Source organism: Pithys albifrons, chromosome 3, assembly GCF_047495875.1.
Source record: "Pithys albifrons albifrons isolate INPA30051 chromosome 3, PitAlb_v1, whole genome shotgun sequence".
NCBI lineage: Eukaryota > Metazoa > Chordata > Aves > Passeriformes > Thamnophilidae > Pithys > Pithys albifrons.
In genome coordinates, this window is record NC_092460.1 from 52528854 (window position 1) to 52548062 (window position 19209).

At 45.2% G+C, this 19209-nt stretch overlaps 3 protein-coding genes across 4 annotated transcripts; 1 reads left to right on the forward strand and 2 right to left on the reverse strand.

The window, feature by feature from the left end:
- Positions 1-6171: 6171 nt before the first annotated feature.
- Positions 6172-14230, reverse strand: LOC139669412 (histone H3). 2 transcript variants are annotated; one of them, XM_071549898.1, is made up of 3 exons: positions 14107-14230; positions 13263-13740; positions 6172-7171 (listed from the first exon to the last, which is right to left on the reverse strand). In XM_071549898.1, the coding sequence occupies exon 2, from the start codon at positions 13704-13706 to the stop codon at positions 13296-13298; it is 411 nt and encodes a 136-aa protein (XP_071405999.1). In that variant the 5' UTR covers positions 13707-13740; positions 14107-14230; the 3' UTR covers positions 6172-7171; positions 13263-13295. The 2 variants fall into 2 exon arrangements, with proteins under 2 accessions (XP_071405999.1, XP_071405998.1); XM_071549897.1 differs by lacking the exon at positions 14107-14230 and having other exon boundaries at positions 13263-13945.
- Positions 14231-15132: 902 nt separating this feature from the next.
- On the reverse strand, positions 15133-15902 carry LOC139669414 (histone H2B 1/2/3/4/6). Its single transcript, XM_071549900.1, has one exon. It carries the CDS (start codon positions 15600-15602, stop codon positions 15222-15224), a length of 381 nt encoding a protein of 126 aa, XP_071406001.1. The 5' UTR covers positions 15603-15902; the 3' UTR covers positions 15133-15221.
- LOC139669413 (histone H2A-like) lies at positions 15843-16667 on the forward strand. The gene has a single exon (XM_071549899.1). It carries the CDS (start codon positions 15937-15939, stop codon positions 16324-16326), a length of 390 nt encoding a protein of 129 aa, XP_071406000.1. The 5' UTR covers positions 15843-15936; the 3' UTR covers positions 16327-16667.
- The last annotated feature ends 2542 nt before the right edge of the window (positions 16668-19209 follow it).

The following is a 19209-nucleotide window of genomic DNA, read 5'->3' on the forward strand; positions in this document are numbered from 1 at the left end:
GACTAAGTATTTTTGTGCTTACTTTTACACTATAGTTCAGGAATTTTGTCAGCCAGAATCAGCAATTTCACAAAAAGAAAACCAAAGTAAAACCAAAATATATTGTGCATGTTTTCATTTTGAAAAACAGCAGTAAAGCTGCAGGATTTTCTTTGATAATATAATTCAAGGGGCTTAATCAAGCAATTTTGTCCCCAGAACTGCTGAGAAAAGCAACAGGATAGCTTTTCCCAACACATGAGTTTTTTGATGTGGGATAAATTGAATATACATAAAAACGATTTTTTTGGGGGATGAGTTGGATAGAGAAGTGTCATGTTTGAACATTTGTAGTACACTGTGGGAAAGAATAGGAGACACTGGTGATTGTTTCATATGATTATAAATACAATAATTTGGCTTCTTTATCTTTTGATAAAGATCACTCTCTTATGAAGTTTTGATGATGTGGTGGGGTCTTGTCAGACTTGCCAGTGGTACAGGAGTATTGTGACTGGGGTGCATCTGAAGTGTGAGAGGCTGTCAAGAGATGCGGTGACATTTGAGAGGCTTTTTTTCCTAGAGAAGGCAAAGAGCAGAAAAACATATGAGAGAGTATAAAAACAGAAGATCATGTGGATTTATATTTGTATTGATGCTGTATTTCATGGTAGTTTCACCTGTTGAGCTCACTGTGAATTTTCGGTTGTAAAGTACTTTGTTACAGAAGTGATTCTGTTGGGAAGAACACAAACTACCAGGGAGAAATTTCTGGGTGATAGTTCCAGGGTGATAGTTCTGTAGCATACATATTTCCTTCCAATTCTGTATCTTACTCTATTTTATTCACTCGTATCATAGTCAGTCCACTAGTAGCTCTACCTTTAAATTCTTTTGATCCTTTGCAATACATTTTCTTGGGTTTAGGCTAGGCCTCTGTCGTTCTTCCAAACACATGAGATAGCAGCACAGTCCTGGAGCAGTGTATATTCTTTCCTAAAACTCCTTCTCCTGGTCCTCCAAAGTTTTGACTATCTACTTGGACTTTTTAATTTTGTTTTCACAACCATAGACAATTAGGTTTAGGATCAGCAGAGAAGGTAGTGCAGAGAGATCTTGCAAATGTTTTCAGGTGGAGAAGGGGAAAGAGAGATAAGTTTATTCCTTCATTTTAATGGTGACTGTATTAAGAAAAATGTTCATTACTTCAAATATTATTGTCAAGAATAAACACCTCAACATTTTATTTTCTGAAATAAAGCTTTGTACAATGATGTACTCAGTAAAAACAGAATGATTTCTGTCTCCTATCCATTGCCACTGTAGGGGGAAAATTCATGCAGCCAAAACTCAGAGTTGAAGTTGTCCAGAAATGTGAGGGACAGTAAAAGGAATTTTTTCAAATATATTAATGGCAATAGGCAGTGTAAAGATAACATCAGCCTGTTAGAGGATGAGAACAGTCACCTCACAAACAAGGACGGAGACAAGGCAGAGGTGTTTCATGCTTTCTTTACCTCTGTCTTCAACATGTATGACAGACCAAGGGGGTCTCAGTGCCCTGGAGGACCATGACTGTGAGAATGATCCACTCCCAGATGAACTTCTGTGGGATCTCCTGCTCCAGCTGCATCCTTAAAAACCTATGGGGCCTGATGGGATTCATCTGAGAATCCTCAGAGAGATAGCTGATGTCATTGCAAAACCTCTCTTGACAATTTTTGAGTGATATTGGGAATCCAGAGCAGTCTAGACTGAGTGGAAGCTGGTGAATGTTGTCCTGATTTTCAAGAAGTGCAAGGAGGACCCCAGAAAGGGGTCTGTCAATCTCACTTCAGTACCCGGTAAGATCATGAAAAAGATTATTCTGGTAAGTATTAAAAAAAAACTGGAGGAGAGTTGCAGTCATTGGTCACAGTCAGCATGGCTTCATGAGGGAAAGTCCTGCTTGTTAAACCTGATTTTCTTCTACAACAGGGTAACCCACTTACTTGATCTAGGAGAGCCAGTAGATATAATCCTTTTGGACTTTAGCCAAGCTTTTGATAATGTCTCTCACAGGATCCTTCTGGACAAAATGTCCAGAATACAGATAGATAGCTGTGTTCTGTGATGGATGAGCAACTGACTCATGTTGGACAGGCATCCGGTCACTAGTGGGGTTCCACAGGGCTCTGTTCTCAGTCCAGTTCTCTTCAATATCTTCATTAAATACTTGGATGCAGAACTCAAAGGAATACTAAGTAAGTTTGCTAACAACACTAAACTGGGAGGAGCTGTTGACTCCCTCAAAGACAGAGAGGCCCTGCAGAGAGACCTTAACAAATCACAGAGATGAGCAATCACCAACTCTATGAAGTTTAACAGGGGCAAGTGCTGGATTCTGCACCTGGGATGAGGCAACCCTGGTTGTGTGTATAGACTGGGGAGTGAGAGGCTGGAGAGCAGCCCTGCAGAAAGGGACCTGGGGGTCCTGGTTGACGGCAATTTGAATGTGAGTCAGTAGTGCCCTGGCAGCCAGGAGGGCCAACCACGGGGGCATCAGGCAAAGCATCGTGAGCCGCTCGAGGGAGGTGATTGTCCCGCTTTGCTCTGCACTGGGATGGTCTCACCTTGAATGTTGTGTTCAGTTTTGGGCATCACAATACATAAAAGATATTAAGCTATTAGAGAGTGTCCAAAGGAGGGCAGTGAGAATGGGGAAAGGTCTGCAGGGGAAGCTGTATGAGGAATGGCTGAGGTCACTTGGTCTATTCAGCCTGGAGAAGAGGAGACTGAGAGAAGATCTCATTGCAGTCTTCAACATCCCCATGATGGGAAGTGGAGGGGCGGGACCGATTTTTTCACTCTCATGACCAGTGACAGGACTCAAGAAAATGGCACAAAGCTGAGTCAGGGGAAATTTAGGTATCAGCAAAAGGCTTTTTCCCTAGAGAGGGTGCTTGAGCAGTGGAACAGGCTCCCCATAGAAGCAGTCACAGCATCAAACTTCACAGAGTTCAAGAAGTGCTTGGACAATGCTCCCAGGGACATGGTGTGATTCTTGGGGTGTCCTGTACAGGGCCAGGACTTGTATTCAATGATCCCAATGGGTCCCTTCAAATTCTGCATATTCTATGGTTCTATGATTTTATGAAATTTTCCAAAGTTCAGTCAGGAATTCAAGGAAACATTTTCTTCAATTCTGGTATGGATAAATGCTTTCACAAAGGTCCTTCCTATGAGCCCATGAGATTTATGGCCCATTCTATGCCCTATGAAGTCATAGAATGATTTGTGTTCCAAGGGTCCTTCAAAGATTATCTAGATCAACTTCATTGTCATGGGTCATCTTTCACTAGACCAGGTTGCTCAAAGACCCATCCAACCTGGCTTTGAAATCTTCTACTGAAGGCATAAACAGCTTCTTTGGGCAACCTGTTCCAATGTGTCTCATCACCTCCATAATGAAAAATTTCTTCCTTACAACTTATCTAAATCTACCTTCTTTCACTATAAAATCTTGCCCCTTGCCGTGTCACTACAGACCCTGGTGAAAAGTCTTTTGCTGTCTTTATAAAAACGCTCTTCAAATATTAAAAAGCCACAATGAGGTCTTCTCAGAACCCTCTTTCTCCAAGTTGAACAAGCACAGGTCTCTCAGCTTTTCTGTATGGGAGAGGTGTTCTAATCCCCAGATCATTTTCATGGCCCTCCTCTGGACCTCCTCCAAGTCTTTCTTGTACTGAGGACCCCAGACCTGGATGCAGTATTTCAGGTTAGGTCTCAGAGTAGAATAAATCAAGAGAATCACCTCCCTCAACCTGATAGTCACACTTCTTTTTATGCAGCTCAGGGTACAACTGGGTTTTCAGGCTGCAAATTGCCACCTTATGTCCAGCTTTTCATCTACCTGTACCTCTTTGTATGCAGGGTGCTTGCAATCAGTTCAGCCTGCAGTCTGTAATGATATTTGAAATGGCTTTGACCCAGGTACAGTGCCCTACACTTGACCTTGTCTCACTTCATGAGGTTCACATGGGCCCAATCCTCAATCCTGTCAAGGTTCCTCTGGATGGCATTTCTTTCCCTCCAGTGAATCAATTGCACCACTGTGCATGCTGTCATTGACAAACTTGCACTTGATCCTGCTATCAATGTTATTGATGAAAATATAAAACAGTATCTATATTGCAACTATATTTGCCTATTTCCTGAGAGCACTGGGATGAATTCTGTTAGATCCCATGGATTTGTGTATGTTCAGGTTCCTCAGATGGTCTAGAACCTAATCCTTTCCTACAATAGGAGGGACTTAGTTCCTCCAGTCTATGCTTTGAGGTTCAGGGGGAAAGATGGGAAAGACACTGATAGTGAAAACTGAAGCAAAAAACTTGCTGAGTACCTCAATCTTCTCCATGTTTGTAGTCACTAAATCTGTCTTATTTCTTGGGAACACCTTTTCTTTAAGTTTCTTTTTCTGATCAGTGAACCTAAAGAAAACCTTATTATTTTCACATCTTTGCCACATTCAGTATCAGATTTTCTGATTCCATCCCTACACTCCTGGATAGCATTCCTATACTCTTACCAGGATGTGTCCCTGCTTCCACTGCCTGTGCATTTACTTCCTGCACTTCAGTTCAACCAGAAGGTCCTTGTCCAGCCATATTGGTCTCCTACCTTCCTAGCCTGCTTTCTTAATGTGAGAATCAAGTGCACCTCTTCTCTAAGACAAATATCCTTAACTTGGTTTCAGGTCTGTTCTGCTCCTTAATCTCTGAGGGCAGTTTCCCAGGGGGTCCCATCCCCTATTTTTTAAACAGATGAAAGTTTGCTAAATTAAGAGTCTTGTCTTTGCACTTTGCCTGGTCTGTATCCCTCAAGTTTGTATGGATCTGGGCTCAGCCAGCAACCCAGGTTACCAGCATTGCTGACCTCCTCAGTTAGTTAATTGGTGGTGTTAAACAGCAGGTCAAGTAGTACTTGTTCTCTGGTTGTACTTTCTTTCACCTGGATTAAAAAATTATCCTCCACATGCTTCAGGAGTATTCGTGGTGGTTTACAGCTTGCTGTGGCACTGTACCAAAAGATATCAGGTTGATTGATGTTGCTTGGCAGGGTCACAGCCTGTGAATATGATGCAGCCTGTGGCTGAAGTAAGAAAACTTCATCAGCATCCTCCTCCCCTTCTTTGGGTGGCCTGTTGTAAGTATCAATCATGAAGTTTCCTTTGTTGGCTTGGCCTATACTTTTTTTTTGCCCAAAAGCTCTCAACTGTTCATCACTTTTTCTAAGAGAGTTTTGTGCTATCAGTCCATTTCTATAGAGAGAGGATAACATGCCCCCCCACCCCCCGCAGCCCCTTCTGAAGAGTTTAGAGCCATCAGTTTCAGCACTCCAGTCTTGGGATTAATCTCACTTAGTGAACTATGACTTTTGCTCAGGAACATATATGGACATGTCCCTCTCATAGGTGCAGGTGAGGAGGCAAGACTGCAACATATACATGCACATTTCAGATAGAGTGATCAAGGTCATGCATTAGGCCTATAGCTAAAAAGCCCCATTAGCGTATTTTTCACCTTGGGCTACCTCAGGCTGCACAGTAACTTCAATATTTTCTTAAGTCCTTCCTGAAGCCTGTCCTGCCAAGAAATTATACCTCATGTATGTTATGCAGTTAAATTCATTCTGACTTATGGGTGCTCCAGGTACATGAAAAATATGTCTAAACTCATGGAGTCACTCAAGGCAACTCAAATGTACCCTTGATGTAATTGCAGACTTTGGATGATTTAAAAGGTATCTTTTGTCCATGTATGATGGATTTATCGTGATATTCTAAACTATAACACATTTTTACAGGAGTAAGAAAACAATAGGGAAGGACTTATAACTACCTACTGTTCAGTCTCCAGCAAAGGGCTTTTCCCCACAATAAAAGATTTTTTTTTTATTCATAGAGATTTCAAATCCCCAGATAGGACAGTAATCTCTTAAAATAAGAAATTCATGACCAGAGGTATGGTAGGCAATAGGCAAAAAATTTTGGTATTACAAGGGAATTTATAGATACAGCAGATGTGATTTTCTTTCTCTTAATTTTTCTTTTTCCTTTTCTTTTGTTGCAAAAATACTCAGATTTTTTAAAAAGTTTTATTTTGGTACAAGGCAAGAGAGAAATAATTCCTTAATTGTTCCTGACCACAAAGTGTTTTATAACTTCTGAGCTTAGTTCAGGGATAATTCCAAGAATTAGTTCAGATCAATAAATCAAGCAATCAACCAATACATCAAATTATTAAATTTCCTGTGTAATATTTAACTTTTCAATCTGATATAAATAAAATATATATGATAATGCTACTGTGCTGTTCTATTTTGTATGTGTATATTAGTGTTTTAATAAAAAGTCACATTAATGCAACATTTTCTTTGCTGTTCCACACTTTGTGCATGTTACCTGGGATCTCCCAGTCCAGCATGTCTGGACTGCTGTTACTTGCCCTGTGCTTTGGGAAAGACCACCTTCTTCCTCCTGAGGGTTCATCTGGGGAAGGAGGCAATGTTTTCTTTCCTAGGCCATTCACTCCACAAACAGATCAAGCAAAGGTGACTGCAACATATGGCTGAGATTTCATTTACACTTCAAGATGATGAAAACAAAATATTTGTTTTGACTTTTGCCTTGCATCTACAGTGGTGTGGGTCTGATTTGTCAAGGTGAAGTAAAAAGTTACAAATGGTACACGTTGCAGAACTGAATTGTCCTATACAATTTCCTACAAACTGCAAGCTGTGCAGGTAAAGATTGAGTGGCTGAGTCACTTCCCAGCTGCCTGGTGTCTTGGCTCATAAGACCTGCAATTGATGGTGGAAAGCAATACTGCAAGAATGGAAGAGGGCAACTAACTGCAATACTTCAGGATGTGGAAGGCATCTGAGGCACCCTAGCTCTTTGGAGGCAATGATAAAAGTATCAGAGCATTTCAGATGAGAACTGAGAAGAAAGCTGAGACACTGGAAAGCTTATATCCGTGTCTCCTTCCCAAACATTTTGAGATTGAGAAGGCCTATGCATTTCATAAGGAGCTTGTGGTCCTCTCCTTTCAGGTGATACCCAGGAAGTCACAGTGGGTTTTTTGCTCCCAGGAGCCACCACTCTGGTTGTTTGGTACAGTCCCTAACTGATGTTTTCTTCTTCTTTCTCCTAAAAAAAAAAAAGACAAAAGAAAGAGTTACAGGTCTTGCAGATTATTCTGGAAGCTTCTCTATATGCAGCCTAGTATTCACAGAATAAGCAAATTTCATTCACAGAATAAAATCAGCAAAATCAGTAGGCTGTAACTACTTAATCTGTCTCATGAGTACCCTCGCTGCACCACCTTTTGGTAAGATCACTGCAGATGAAAATGTGGGACAATCACCAGCATCTACTTCCCTGCAGGATGCTGCCAGCTATCACTTGGGCATGCAGACACTTGAGCAGGTGGTCAGTGTGGCTCAGTTGTGATACACTGGTCCCCTGGGATGCTAATATCTCCTCAGGGTGTGATGCATCATTATGTCACCTCTTCCACTAGCTCTCTCCTTTGTCCAATTCACCCAGGCAACTGAAGCACAGTAGTGAGGGGGGTTACTATTCTCCATTTAGCTGGACAGAGAAATAGCCTGTCTTTTCTAGTGCTTTAGAACACCCATCCTAAGTTTCTCCTGTCTGTCTAGGATGTCCAGCACAATTCTTGGCTTAGTTGCTACAGCTCAAAACCACATTTCAATGCCATAAATCAAGCATCTGGACATTTGATGTGGCAGGGAAGATGTGGATGCTACATGTTTGGTAATGACAGGCATTGCTCATGTGCTGTGAGGAAGAAATTGTCCTTGTCTGCAAGAGCAAGTGGGGATGAGAGATTGTGGGTATGTAGCAAGCTCAGGGAACAACAAACAGGAGGCACCTTCATATGGTTGAGGTAGATAAAAAGAATGACAGAAGAAGGAGAGGAAGAAAAGACAGAACAGGCTGGCAGACACTATTATTGACACCTATGATATTTTGAAGACAATATTCATGGAAGCAGACGTACTGTTGAACAGTGTCAGCAATATGTCACAGAATCACACACTGGTAAAGGTTGAAAGGGACCACAGTGGACCATCTGGTCCAACCTCCCTTGCTCAAGCAGGGTCATCCTAGAGCACATGGCACAGGATTGCATCCAGATGGTTTTTGAGTATCTCCAGTGAGGGAGACTCTGCAACCTCTCTGGGCAACCTGTTTCAGTGCACGGTCACTCACACAGTAAAGAAGTTCTTCCTCATGTTCAGGTGGAACTTCCTGTGCAACAGTTTCTGCCTCTTGTCCTGATTCTTGGCACCACTGAGAAGAGCCTGTCTCCAGCCTTTTGAAACCCTCCCTTCAGATATTTACATACATGGATAGGGTCCCTCATCAGTCCCCTTTAGGAAACTCAAGGGGAGCCTGCCCTGATATTTTCCCAGTATCAAGTGTTTGAGAAAGTGATGGCATGTTGAGCTAGAAAAGGTGATCTATGCAGGATCATATTGATGTCTCAGGAACTGCTTAGAAGTGCCTGAATTTTTACTTTAATCCTCATATCTGTGATATCATCCCTAATATACTAGATGAGGATAGATGTGTAAATGATGGCTATGTTAAAGGGGAGAAGACTCTATATTGAATTTAATTTAAGTTCATTAAATGCATTCCCAAGTGAATAAATATGTTCAACAAAGTCTGTGGGAAGTTGCAGGAGCGGGCTGCCCCACAAATGTGGGTGAGCTGAGTGACAAGGGGGTCAACAGGGCAGGAAGGGCCATGCTGTGACCAAGGATGCAGCCCTGCAACACCTGCACATGATGAATGGGACAGGATGGTTGCAGTGATTGGGGACAGTCACTGGGCAAATTTGCTGGAATGAGATCAGGATGAGTTTGAACTGGGAAAGGGGAGCCAGTGGAGTCCGAGATGCACAGGCACAACATGTAAGGTAAAGCCTGAGACTGAATACAACTCTAAAGTCAAGGAGTTAAAACTAGTGGGTGGAGGGCAACACCTTGAGAAATCCCCAAACAAGTCACCTTCAAGTCTGGCAAAGGGAAAAGGAGAAAGAATGTCCAAACCAAAAGAAGTATGTTTTCCTTATGGGAACAGAGTCCTATTCAATGCAGAAGTCCTATTCAATGCAGAAGTACATCAATGAAATCTGAATATACACAGTTAATGTGATGAATAAAGTATTTTTGCTTTGCATTTTAGGCCCAAAGTAGGATTTTACATCTTGTGGAACAGGCAATGGAAGCTGACTCACCTTCCAAATATCATTCTGTGTTCAGGGAACCAGATGTTCCATAAATCTGAAAGCACAGAAAAAGTTAAGAGGGACAGACTGGCCGAATATCTCTGTGAGCTGTTTCTGTGGGAAAGACATGTTTTACAAGAACAAAAGGGTATTAAAATCCCTGACTTTAGATGTGCAAATCTTTGTCTTTCCCTTCCCCATTGCCTTTGATATTGGTTTGGTAGATCAACCCTGAGCAATGAGTTCAGTTTATTCATTTACAGCTCTTTACACAATTTTTGTCAAGAAAGACATCAAACTAACCTTTGTGGCTTTTATGGTTTTGCTCCTTATGGATGCAGTTTGCTAAGTGACTCCCAAAGGAAAGCTGATTCATACTGCCTAGTCTGGTTGCTATTAGGGTTTTGGTGGGTGGTTTTCTGTTGTTGTTGGGTTTGGGAGAGGGGAGGGGGGTTATGCTGTGTTTCTTTTGATGGAGTTTTTTTTGTTGTTTGTTTATTGTGGGGGCTGTGTGATTTTTTTTTACTGCTGATTCCAGTTGTTTCTCGCCATCTCTTTCCATGGCACTCAGATTTTTTCACAGGCAACATACCATACCCACCAGTGCCTGCTAGGGAGAAGATTTTGACAAGCAGGTAATCAATGGTAGGAAATGACACATGTCTGTAAAAATCTAATGAGAAGAGTGTCTTAATTTAGATTCCCTTCATCTCAATTTTAAGAAAAATGTCCAGGTACTCTGTAACTTTTCTAGATCATTTGCAAGGAAAAGGGTTAACCTGTTTGGTAAAATAGGTCATAGTTGTAATAATTTTGAGGAGAGAAGGCATTTCATCCCATCACTGAGAAGAGGAACTTTATCCTCATCTTGTGCCAAGATATTTTCATCTGAAGAGACTGTATGAAACTGTTCTTGGAAGGCTAATGATAATACAGGAAAATCAGTTAGTCATAACAATTGTGTAACTCTTGATTAGGTGCAATGGTGGCTTCACTGCCAAATCAGTGCACATGTGTGCTACTGATGGAAGGAAATAGTGTGGGTGTATGTTTCCCCAGGATAATCTGCCCATTGTGTAGGTTGGGAGAAGGGTTTGTACAGCTGAAGGGAACAGTGTCAAGCTTCCTCAGTGCTGCCTATGTAGACTACTCTGTGCCACAAAACGTAGAGGGACATGAAGAACTCCATGCTGCCTCTTTGCTGTGGGTTCTGCTGGAGCTTCCCTCCTGCCTCTAGTCAGACATCCCTCCCATGACTGTATCTGTGCATAGGACTTAAAGCTGCAGTTGCAGCTGCTGTGGAGAGACAACAAAATGTGTCATCCTAAAGCTTGGGGAAATTGTGGACAAATAAGCATGGGTAAATGGAGACAGTGGAGGCCAGTGCTGCAGATTGCTAGTCAGGATCCTACTGTGATTCAGCCCTGATTTTGACTGTCATAGGCTCCCCTATACAATTCTTGATTTATGGCTATTTCCCATATGAGTGTGACCCACTGCAGGTGTCTGCAAGAGCAAAGGGAGGGACAGGAACAGGGTCTAAGGGCAATCTGAGGAGGAGTCCATGAAATAAGACACAGAATTTATTTCAGCAGTTCCCACATTTGGAAAACTTCCACATACAACCACTTTTCCCTCAACACCTAGCCAAGACAGAGCCTCAGAACTGAGAGGAGAAGCAGGGCAGGATTGCTGCCAGCCCCATGATGGTTCCTCCTGAACAGGATGGGTGAGTCTGGATGCAGCACTCTGAACCTCTGAACCTCAGTGATACACACATACCTCAGCGCCCTGCCACACATACATTGCACCATGTAAGACACAGCTGTTCTATGCCTCCCAAAACACACATCTATCTCTGTGCCACCTCCCATCAAACACACCTCTCTGCATCCCCCAAAACACATTACTCTTATGACCCTACAGTGCACTGCACCTCCTGAAAAACCCATTGCTCCACTCCTTCCCTAGACACACATTGCTCACCAACAAAGGAAACACACTGCTCAGCACCCGATGGTGGACACATTGCCCTGCTCCTCCCCTACACACACATCACTGCATTGATGGATGTCTACTTCTCACCAGTCTCTGAAGACACTCCCATTGCTCTGCACCATCTGACAAACACATCACTCTGCACTGACAGACACATATCACTCATCTCCCTGTCACTCAGACCAAGCACACTGTCTCTGAGGGCACCAAGGCTGTCACAAAGTACACCAGCTCCAAGTAAGCTGCTTCTGTAGCTGCCTTGTGCCAGACCTCCTTGACCCAAAGGCTCTTTTAAGAGACACCCACCTTTTCAGTAAAAGACCTTTAATTTCTTTAACTTCCCTAAAATGGTATTCACAGCATATTACTTGATATGCTTAGTGATTAATATTCAATCCTAAAGACTTAAGTAGTTCAGTATTGAATACAAATACTATCTAGAGTCCGTTATTCATTTTTACACTTGTATTTTAGCTGCTTTCTTTGCCTTACTGAACCTAGACATTAGTGCCAAGGCTTCACTCTCTACCTGTTGTCCCCTTCCTGCTTGCCATTACTCAGCAAAAAGGTCTTATTTCTAAATAAAATAGGAAAAAGGTTAAAGTGCTTACTCTCTCTCACTGTGGCTGTTTTCAATCCCTTCTCCTTGTTCTCGTACCACAGACATATTATCAATGATATACATATGCTAATATACTTTCAAAGTGCCTTTGAGAATTAAAATTTGTAAAAAAACTTCTGGCGCTTTTTTTTTTGTCATATATTATTCTTTTCGGTCGGGGAAAAAAAACCCTGTTCCAAATATATGCCTTAAATAATTACTTAGGCTGTTTGCTACTATTTCGTTTTATTGTTCTACGGATCCTAATAATAGTTTAATAGCTTAAGAACAGAACTGCATTCAGATAAAGTGGATTTTTAGCCCCTGCTGTCCCCATATGGGAGTTTCTGAAATTACTGTCATTCTGCATTTTGCAGTATCGGGTTAAGAGCCCATATTCAGAAATACACGAGAAGCCGCAATTACTAATGAAAACCTGACTCCGAGGGACACTGTACAAGTGCAACTTAAAAGACGTAGAAGTTAAATAAGTGAGACATAAAGGACAGAAAAGTTAAATCTGAAAGAAAATTCAAGTGAGAAATCTCCGCAAATGAAAGAATCCATGGTTGGTTTTTGGGTCTGCGTGACTGCCTCAGTGCTTGCAGAGGATGGACTGCGGCTGTTTTAAGAGCCACTACGTGCACAAGAGTTGTACTGCTGCTTTGTAACAGCAATGGTCTAAATATATATATACACATATATATATATGTATTAGACTCTGACGGCTGATTTTTACTATTCCAGCTCCTCTTTTTTTAGTGTCTCATTTCACTGAAATTCCCGCATATAAACAATTGTCTTTTAAACCACCTAAAGCTCTAATTTTTCTTCTTTGCAATTCACCAGCAGTGCTTTGCAAATACTCGAGGGTAAAACTCGGTGCTTTCTGAACATTGAGTGAGGAAGGCAAACAAAAGTGAGACAAGGAAATGTGGTGTTGATATGTTCGTTTAAAAGAGTAAGCAGAGAGCATGAGGCAAAATGAAGGGAGTTTGCATCCCGGTGACGGTGCTTGACTCAAAATAGTTTTGAAAAGATAAGGGATATTATCCTGTGTATGTAGTGCTCCTATGGTGAAGAACTCTTACACATTTAACTCTTAGCATGTCTGACTTGTAAAAGCAAAACCTGCTTGCACCACTTTGCAGTAGTTACTATCGTATCCAGGACAACTTGTAAGAGTATTTGAGACCGCCCTTAACAGGTGATGTAGTGCCACTTATGCAAACTCGCTATTATGTAAACCCAAGACACCAGCTTTTATCCCCTTCGATTTCGCCAAACCTCAACCACCCAATGAATTAACCAGCGACGCAGCTCTTTTTATTGTGCAAGTAGGGGCTCTTAAAAGAGCCTTTGGGTCGGGTGTGGACTACCTGAGCCTTGCGGGGAACGGCTTCGCTGGAGACTCAGGCGCGCTCGCCGCGGATGCGACGGGCGAGCTGAATGTCCTTGGGCATGATGGTGACGCGCTTGGCGTGGATGGCGCACAGGTTGGTGTCCTCGAAGAGCCCCACCAGGTAGGCCTCGCTGGCCTCCTGCAGAGCCATGACGGCCGAGCTCTGGAAGCGCAGGTCGGTCTTGAAGTCCTGCGCGATCTCGCGCACCAGGCGCTGGAAAGGCAGCTTGCGGATCAGCAGCTCGGTCGACTTCTGGTAGCGCCGGATCTCGCGCAGCGCCACCGTGCCGGGCCGGTAGCGATGCGGCTTCTTGACGCCGCCCGTGGCCGGCGCGCTCTTGCGGGCCGCCTTGGTGGCCAACTGCTTGCGGGGTGCCTTGCCGCCCGTCGATTTACGCGCTGTCTGCTTCGTGCGCGCCATCGCTCCGCAAAATCCGCTCACTGCCTCCCAAAGCCTTACACAGAGAACACTGTTCCAGCCGCTCCGCCGCGGGGCTACTTATGGGCGAAGCTCCCCGCCGATTGGCCGGCCGTGCGAGACCGCCCGGCTGCTATTGGACTATTCGCGTGAACCCGGGAAAAACCCGCACCTCCCGCCAGGGGAACACGCCCTTCGCCATCCCTTCTGCTTCCCCGGCCCCGCCCCTTCTCCACGGCCGCCGACCCGGACCGATCTCCCCCCGCCCTCCCCATGCTGTTCCCTCCCTCTTTGCCGACCCTCTGGGACGCTTTGGCGCTGGCTCCCGCCGCCACGAACAGCGGTTTGGAAGGCAGAGGGGTGGCGGGAACTACTGTAGGGGAGTAGCAGGCTCTCATCTCACCGTTCACGTACGGTATGGGCTTGCCCTCTTCCAAACCCACTCCTCCCCTCGCCAGTCCGCGGCCTCGGGACCGACCGCTGGCTAAAGCTCGTATCGGCAACAACCTTCTCCCGCGCGGGCTCGTTGTTTCTTCCCGCTCAGTAGCCGCGTTCGGTTCAGGGCCGCGGCAGAAAGGCTGAAGGCGCAGGTGGCCGCCGGCTTTTCGTGCCAAGCGAGGCTTTCATGGCTTCTCCCCTGCCAGGGTCTAAGCCCTGATCTTGCTGCGGGGAGCCCTCCCTGAGCAAGCAAGGAAGGGCTGCGAGCGCGAGCGCCACCAAGCCCCGCCCCCCTCGGGAGCCTCGTCGCTGCAGGCCGGGCCAGCCCGCGGGGAAGGGCCGCGCAGTCCTCACTCAGGTCGGACCCAGGCCGGCGGCCGCGCGGCTCCGACACTGCGAAACTGCCTCCAACCCGCGGCGGCGCCTCAATTTACGTGGAGCGGGACACCAAGGCAGGGGAGGGAGAATCGGGCGAAAGCCGAGAAAGACCAGCGCGGGGTAGCCTGCGCTTGTGGCGAGGCTGCGCAGTTCTGGGGTGCTCCCAGTGTCCCGCGACAACGCGAACTGAGGGGCAAGGGGAAGTCGGCGAGCATCCATCCCGAGCTTTTTACTCTAAACGTAAAGAACGTAAGCCCAAATCACACAGGGTCATCTGGAACGGCCTATGCTTTTTACGTCCCTGACTCCCACCGCCTTCCGCTAGCGTAACTCGTGAGGAAACACCACGTACCAGCAGGAGCGGACGCATTTGTTTCGGGCATTTGAGCAGACTAAACAGCATTGATTAATCTACCGTCTCCAAACTAAACGCCAAAGGAAAGCGGGCTCATTCGTATTTCAAGACTTACGAACGTGCTTCTGCTCTCCTGATGCAAATTGCAAAACTAGTTTACCGAAACAATGCACATCCCACTTTCCCTAAACTACTTTCTCTCCGTTACTGTTTTCTTGGGGGAATAACCCGGACGGAAAAGAAACAATCACAGCAATAAAGCTCTTTTACTGAAAAGGTGGGTGGCTCTTAAAAGAGCCTTTGGGTCAAGCAGGTCTGGCACAGGGCGGCCGGCCGCAGAAAGCAGCTTACTTGGAGCTGGTGTACTTGGTGACAGCCTTGGTGCCCTCGGAGACGGCGTGCTTGGCCAGCTCACCGGGCAGCAGCAGCCGCACGGCCGTCTGGATCTCCCGCGACGTGATGGTGGAGCGCTTGTTGTAGTGCGCCAGCCGCGACGCTTCGCCGGCGATGCGCTCGAAGATGTCGTTGACAAAGGAGTTCATGATACCCATGGCCTTGGAGGAGATACCCGTGTCGGGGTGCACCTGCTTCAGCACCTTATACACGTAGATAGAGTAGCTCTCCTTGCGGCTCTTCTTGCGCTTCTTGTCGCCTTTCTTTTGGGTTTTAGTGACAGCCTTCTTGGAGCCCTTCTTGGGCGCAGGAGCGGACTTGGCCGGCTCAGGCATCGCAGCAAACACACAACTGCCACACCACTACAAACAGCAACGAAAAACAGACAAGGCAACTGCGGCGCGAGCCGCCTTTATAGCGCGGCTGTTGACATCGGAGCGTCGCTATTGGTTGGCTTCCCGTCCTCACCCCCTTCCTAAGCCTTGCTATTGGACACCTCTCGATTCGCATTTCCATTGGCTGTAGAACAAGTCCTCTCTTGCAACCAATCAGAGACTGCTCTGCCAATCCGCCTGAGTAGTATATATACAGCATGATCTGGCCGCGGCTCGTTGCAGGATTTCCGAAACGTCTGTAACCGGAGTTACTCTGTTGCTGAATCAGTGAGCTATGTCCGGCCGCGGGAAGCAGGGCGGGAAGGCGCGGGCCAAGGCCAAGTCGCGCTCGTCGCGGGCCGGGCTGCAGTTCCCCGTGGGCCGCGTGCACCGCCTGCTGCGCAAGGGCAACTACGCGGAGCGGGTGGGCGCCGGTGCGCCCGTGTACCTGGCGGCCGTGCTGGAGTACCTGACGGCCGAGATCCTGGAGCTGGCGGGCAACGCGGCTCGCGACAACAAGAAGACGCGCATCATCCCCCGCCACCTGCAGCTCGCCATCCGCAACGACGAGGAGCTCAACAAGCTGCTGGGCAAGGTGACGATCGCGCAGGGCGGCGTGCTGCCCAACATCCAGGCCGTGCTGCTGCCCAAGAAGACCGACAGCCACAAGGCTAAAACCAAGTAAAATGTGGAGGTTTACCAAGAAACAAAAAAGGCTCTTTTCAGAGCCACCCACATTGATCATAAAGAGTTGAGTCACTGCAGTTTCAGTTCTGTTAAAGGGAGGGAGAAACTCTTAAACTGCTTTTTCTTGAAAGCTTTGCCTTAATGTTCTCTGTATTTGCTTGCCTGTATTTTGTAGGAAAGATGTCTGTATGCTACCCGAGTCTAGTAATTTCATTGCTTGTTGCCTTGTGAGAGAGCATTTTAATCTGTCCATTGAGTTCCTCAGCTTTGGAATACCATACATTTTTAATGGGTTAGGGTTTTTTATAATACTGGTATAAACATTTTGCTGTCAGCTGGCTTTTCTGCAAGTGTTTGTGTAGTACTTATTGCAGGGCAACATTATTTGACATCAATATCAATTCTATTATTTCAGTTCTGTTTAGAAGTACTAAACTATAGGTGCTGTTGCTCTTTCAAGTTTCAAATAGAGAAAAGGGAGTGGAGAGTACAGCAAGGCATACACATAGAAAGGAAACCCTGAAAAATCACACAGTCCTGGCAGGGACTCTGAACCAATTTTTCCACAACAGAAGGGGTGTTCCCAGCCTTGGGACCCTGACTGATTTCCATTTTTGTTGTGTTTTCACTCTGTCATGTATGTGGGAATCCCACTGTCTTTCCTTGGAACAATTATTTGTAAGGCACTAGGAACAGGTTTCAGGCAGGTAAAAGTTGCCAGTGTTTGCAATGAGAGGTCTGATGTGATGTGCCATTATAGTGGCAGTTGCTACTTTCCACTGCAAAGAGCACTATGGCTTCTAATTTCATTTTTCTGGCACTATTCACTGAATCCCTGCCATCTTCTCCATGTAGTATAGGGAGTTTCAAGCTCACACTTTGCTATGGGAGAAAGTGAGACCTTCTTAGAAAAGCTGCTGCAGTTACAGCAGGGCACAGCATACTTAAGTTTCTTTCACCACTTTGCTACTGCCCTGCTTTGTTGTGATTTACTTCTGTGTTTAGCAAGGCTCCTTGTGGCTATTTTTAGGCTCTTGGCCACAGAGACTTGACAGATTCCCGACTTTCTGGAGCCCTTTTTAGGCAGTTCACGGCACTGGAGAAACAGGAGAAGTTTTCAGCATGACCACGGTGTTCCTCATGTCTGTCCTCCAGTCTAGGGGAAAAGAGAGATGTGAGCTAACATGCCTGTGGACCTGGTGTTCAATAGATTTAATTGTCCTAAAACTGAGTTGGTGATAAATTCTCCCCTCTACAGGAGTACGAAGTCTGCACTCTGCTCTGTGTCTCTGTGTTCTACAAAATAAAATGGTCCTTTGCATATCAGATTGTAGTAAGCAATGGGAGAGACTTCTGTGAAAAACTCTGGCTGCATCATCTTGATGTTGTGTCAGTGGATTTAAATTATAGTTTGTAGACCAGGAACTTCCAGGAGAACAGTTGTAGAGGTTTCTTATAAATGAATGCTCTGATGTCAACCACATAATGGTAAAAGTCAAGAAGATATAGTACTTATAGGTATTCTTGTAGTCATTCCTCTTATTTTGCTGCTGAAGAATACATTTAGTCATTATGGAGTTCTAGTTTTAAATTAAATACAAAGGAAATGGAGCAAAAAAAAAGATAGGGCTACATGGGGTCTAAATTATGAAGGGTTGCAGGACCTTGAATGCATACTTTACAGTCAGACACTTTGGTGAAGTTGCTTTATAGACAAAAGTGGGTTAACTGGGGAGATTGGTTTAGAAAATATACATGTTTCCCAACAATGCTGGTGTGAACACTGCTAGTCTCCTATAATCAACATAGACTGATATCCGGATATTTCTTTGACTATAACTTGGTTTTGCATCAGCAGAATGGGAGAGGAAGGTGAAAATGCCTTTAATCAGGAGGAAAAAGAGTAAAGTGCTTTCTGGGGCCCACTGAGCCACTCTGTTGAGAAAGTCCCCTGGGCAGCACATCACTTGCACCCCTCTCCTGTTCCTGCCAGCACCTTCCACTCCCATGCAGCCCATCTGCTGATTTTGCACCCCCCCAATACACACCCATCTTGACCCACCATACTTGAGGAAAGGGGTACATGCACAGTAGCTCTCAGATTGATGAGGACTGTGCATTGGAGTGGCTGAACCACATATGAATTTGTATTTTGTTTATTCTTCTTTGAGCGTTTTGTTCCTGAAGAGAAGAAAGCAAAAAAAAAAAAAAAAAAAGAACCAAAACACTCAAAGGACTTTTAGTTTCTACTGAGCATATTGGCTTTACCATGTTATTTAATCACATGAGGTTTTTTGTGCATTTTAACAGAGGAGAGCTTGACTGAAGCATAAATGAAGCCAGGGTAAATAATGGAGTGGACAGTTCCCACTAGGAATCATTGTTTCTTCAGTGATGAAACTCTTCAGGTCTGTCAATCTGGCCTTGACAAGCATTATATTTTCCTGCTCCCCATGTCGAGGGCAGAGATGGGGATTTAAGGATTAATTCCCCTTTGGGAGGAGGAAGCCAGGGTCCATTACAGAGGAGTCGAATGTGAGGAGAGCAGCGTAACATGGGACAATACAGAGAGAAGCAGGGAGGTGTGTCAGCCTGGGCAGAGGAGCTCACAGGGGCACTGTGAGTGTTGGGAACAGAGCAGACTACACTGCTTTCCAGCCTCCTCCAACCCCCCTGCACTGTAAGAGTCCTCTGGGAACAGCAGAGAGAAAGCAAAGAGAAGGATCGAGTGTCTCCTGGAAGGACAGAGCAGGGCCTCAGATTTTTAAATCCAGAGACAAGCTATTTCCTCTTCACTTCCTGCCCCCTCTCCCCGCTCCCTCTCCCATTAAAAGTATTTTTAACTCTTTCGTTGTCAATAAACAAACCTGTAGGCCAAGTG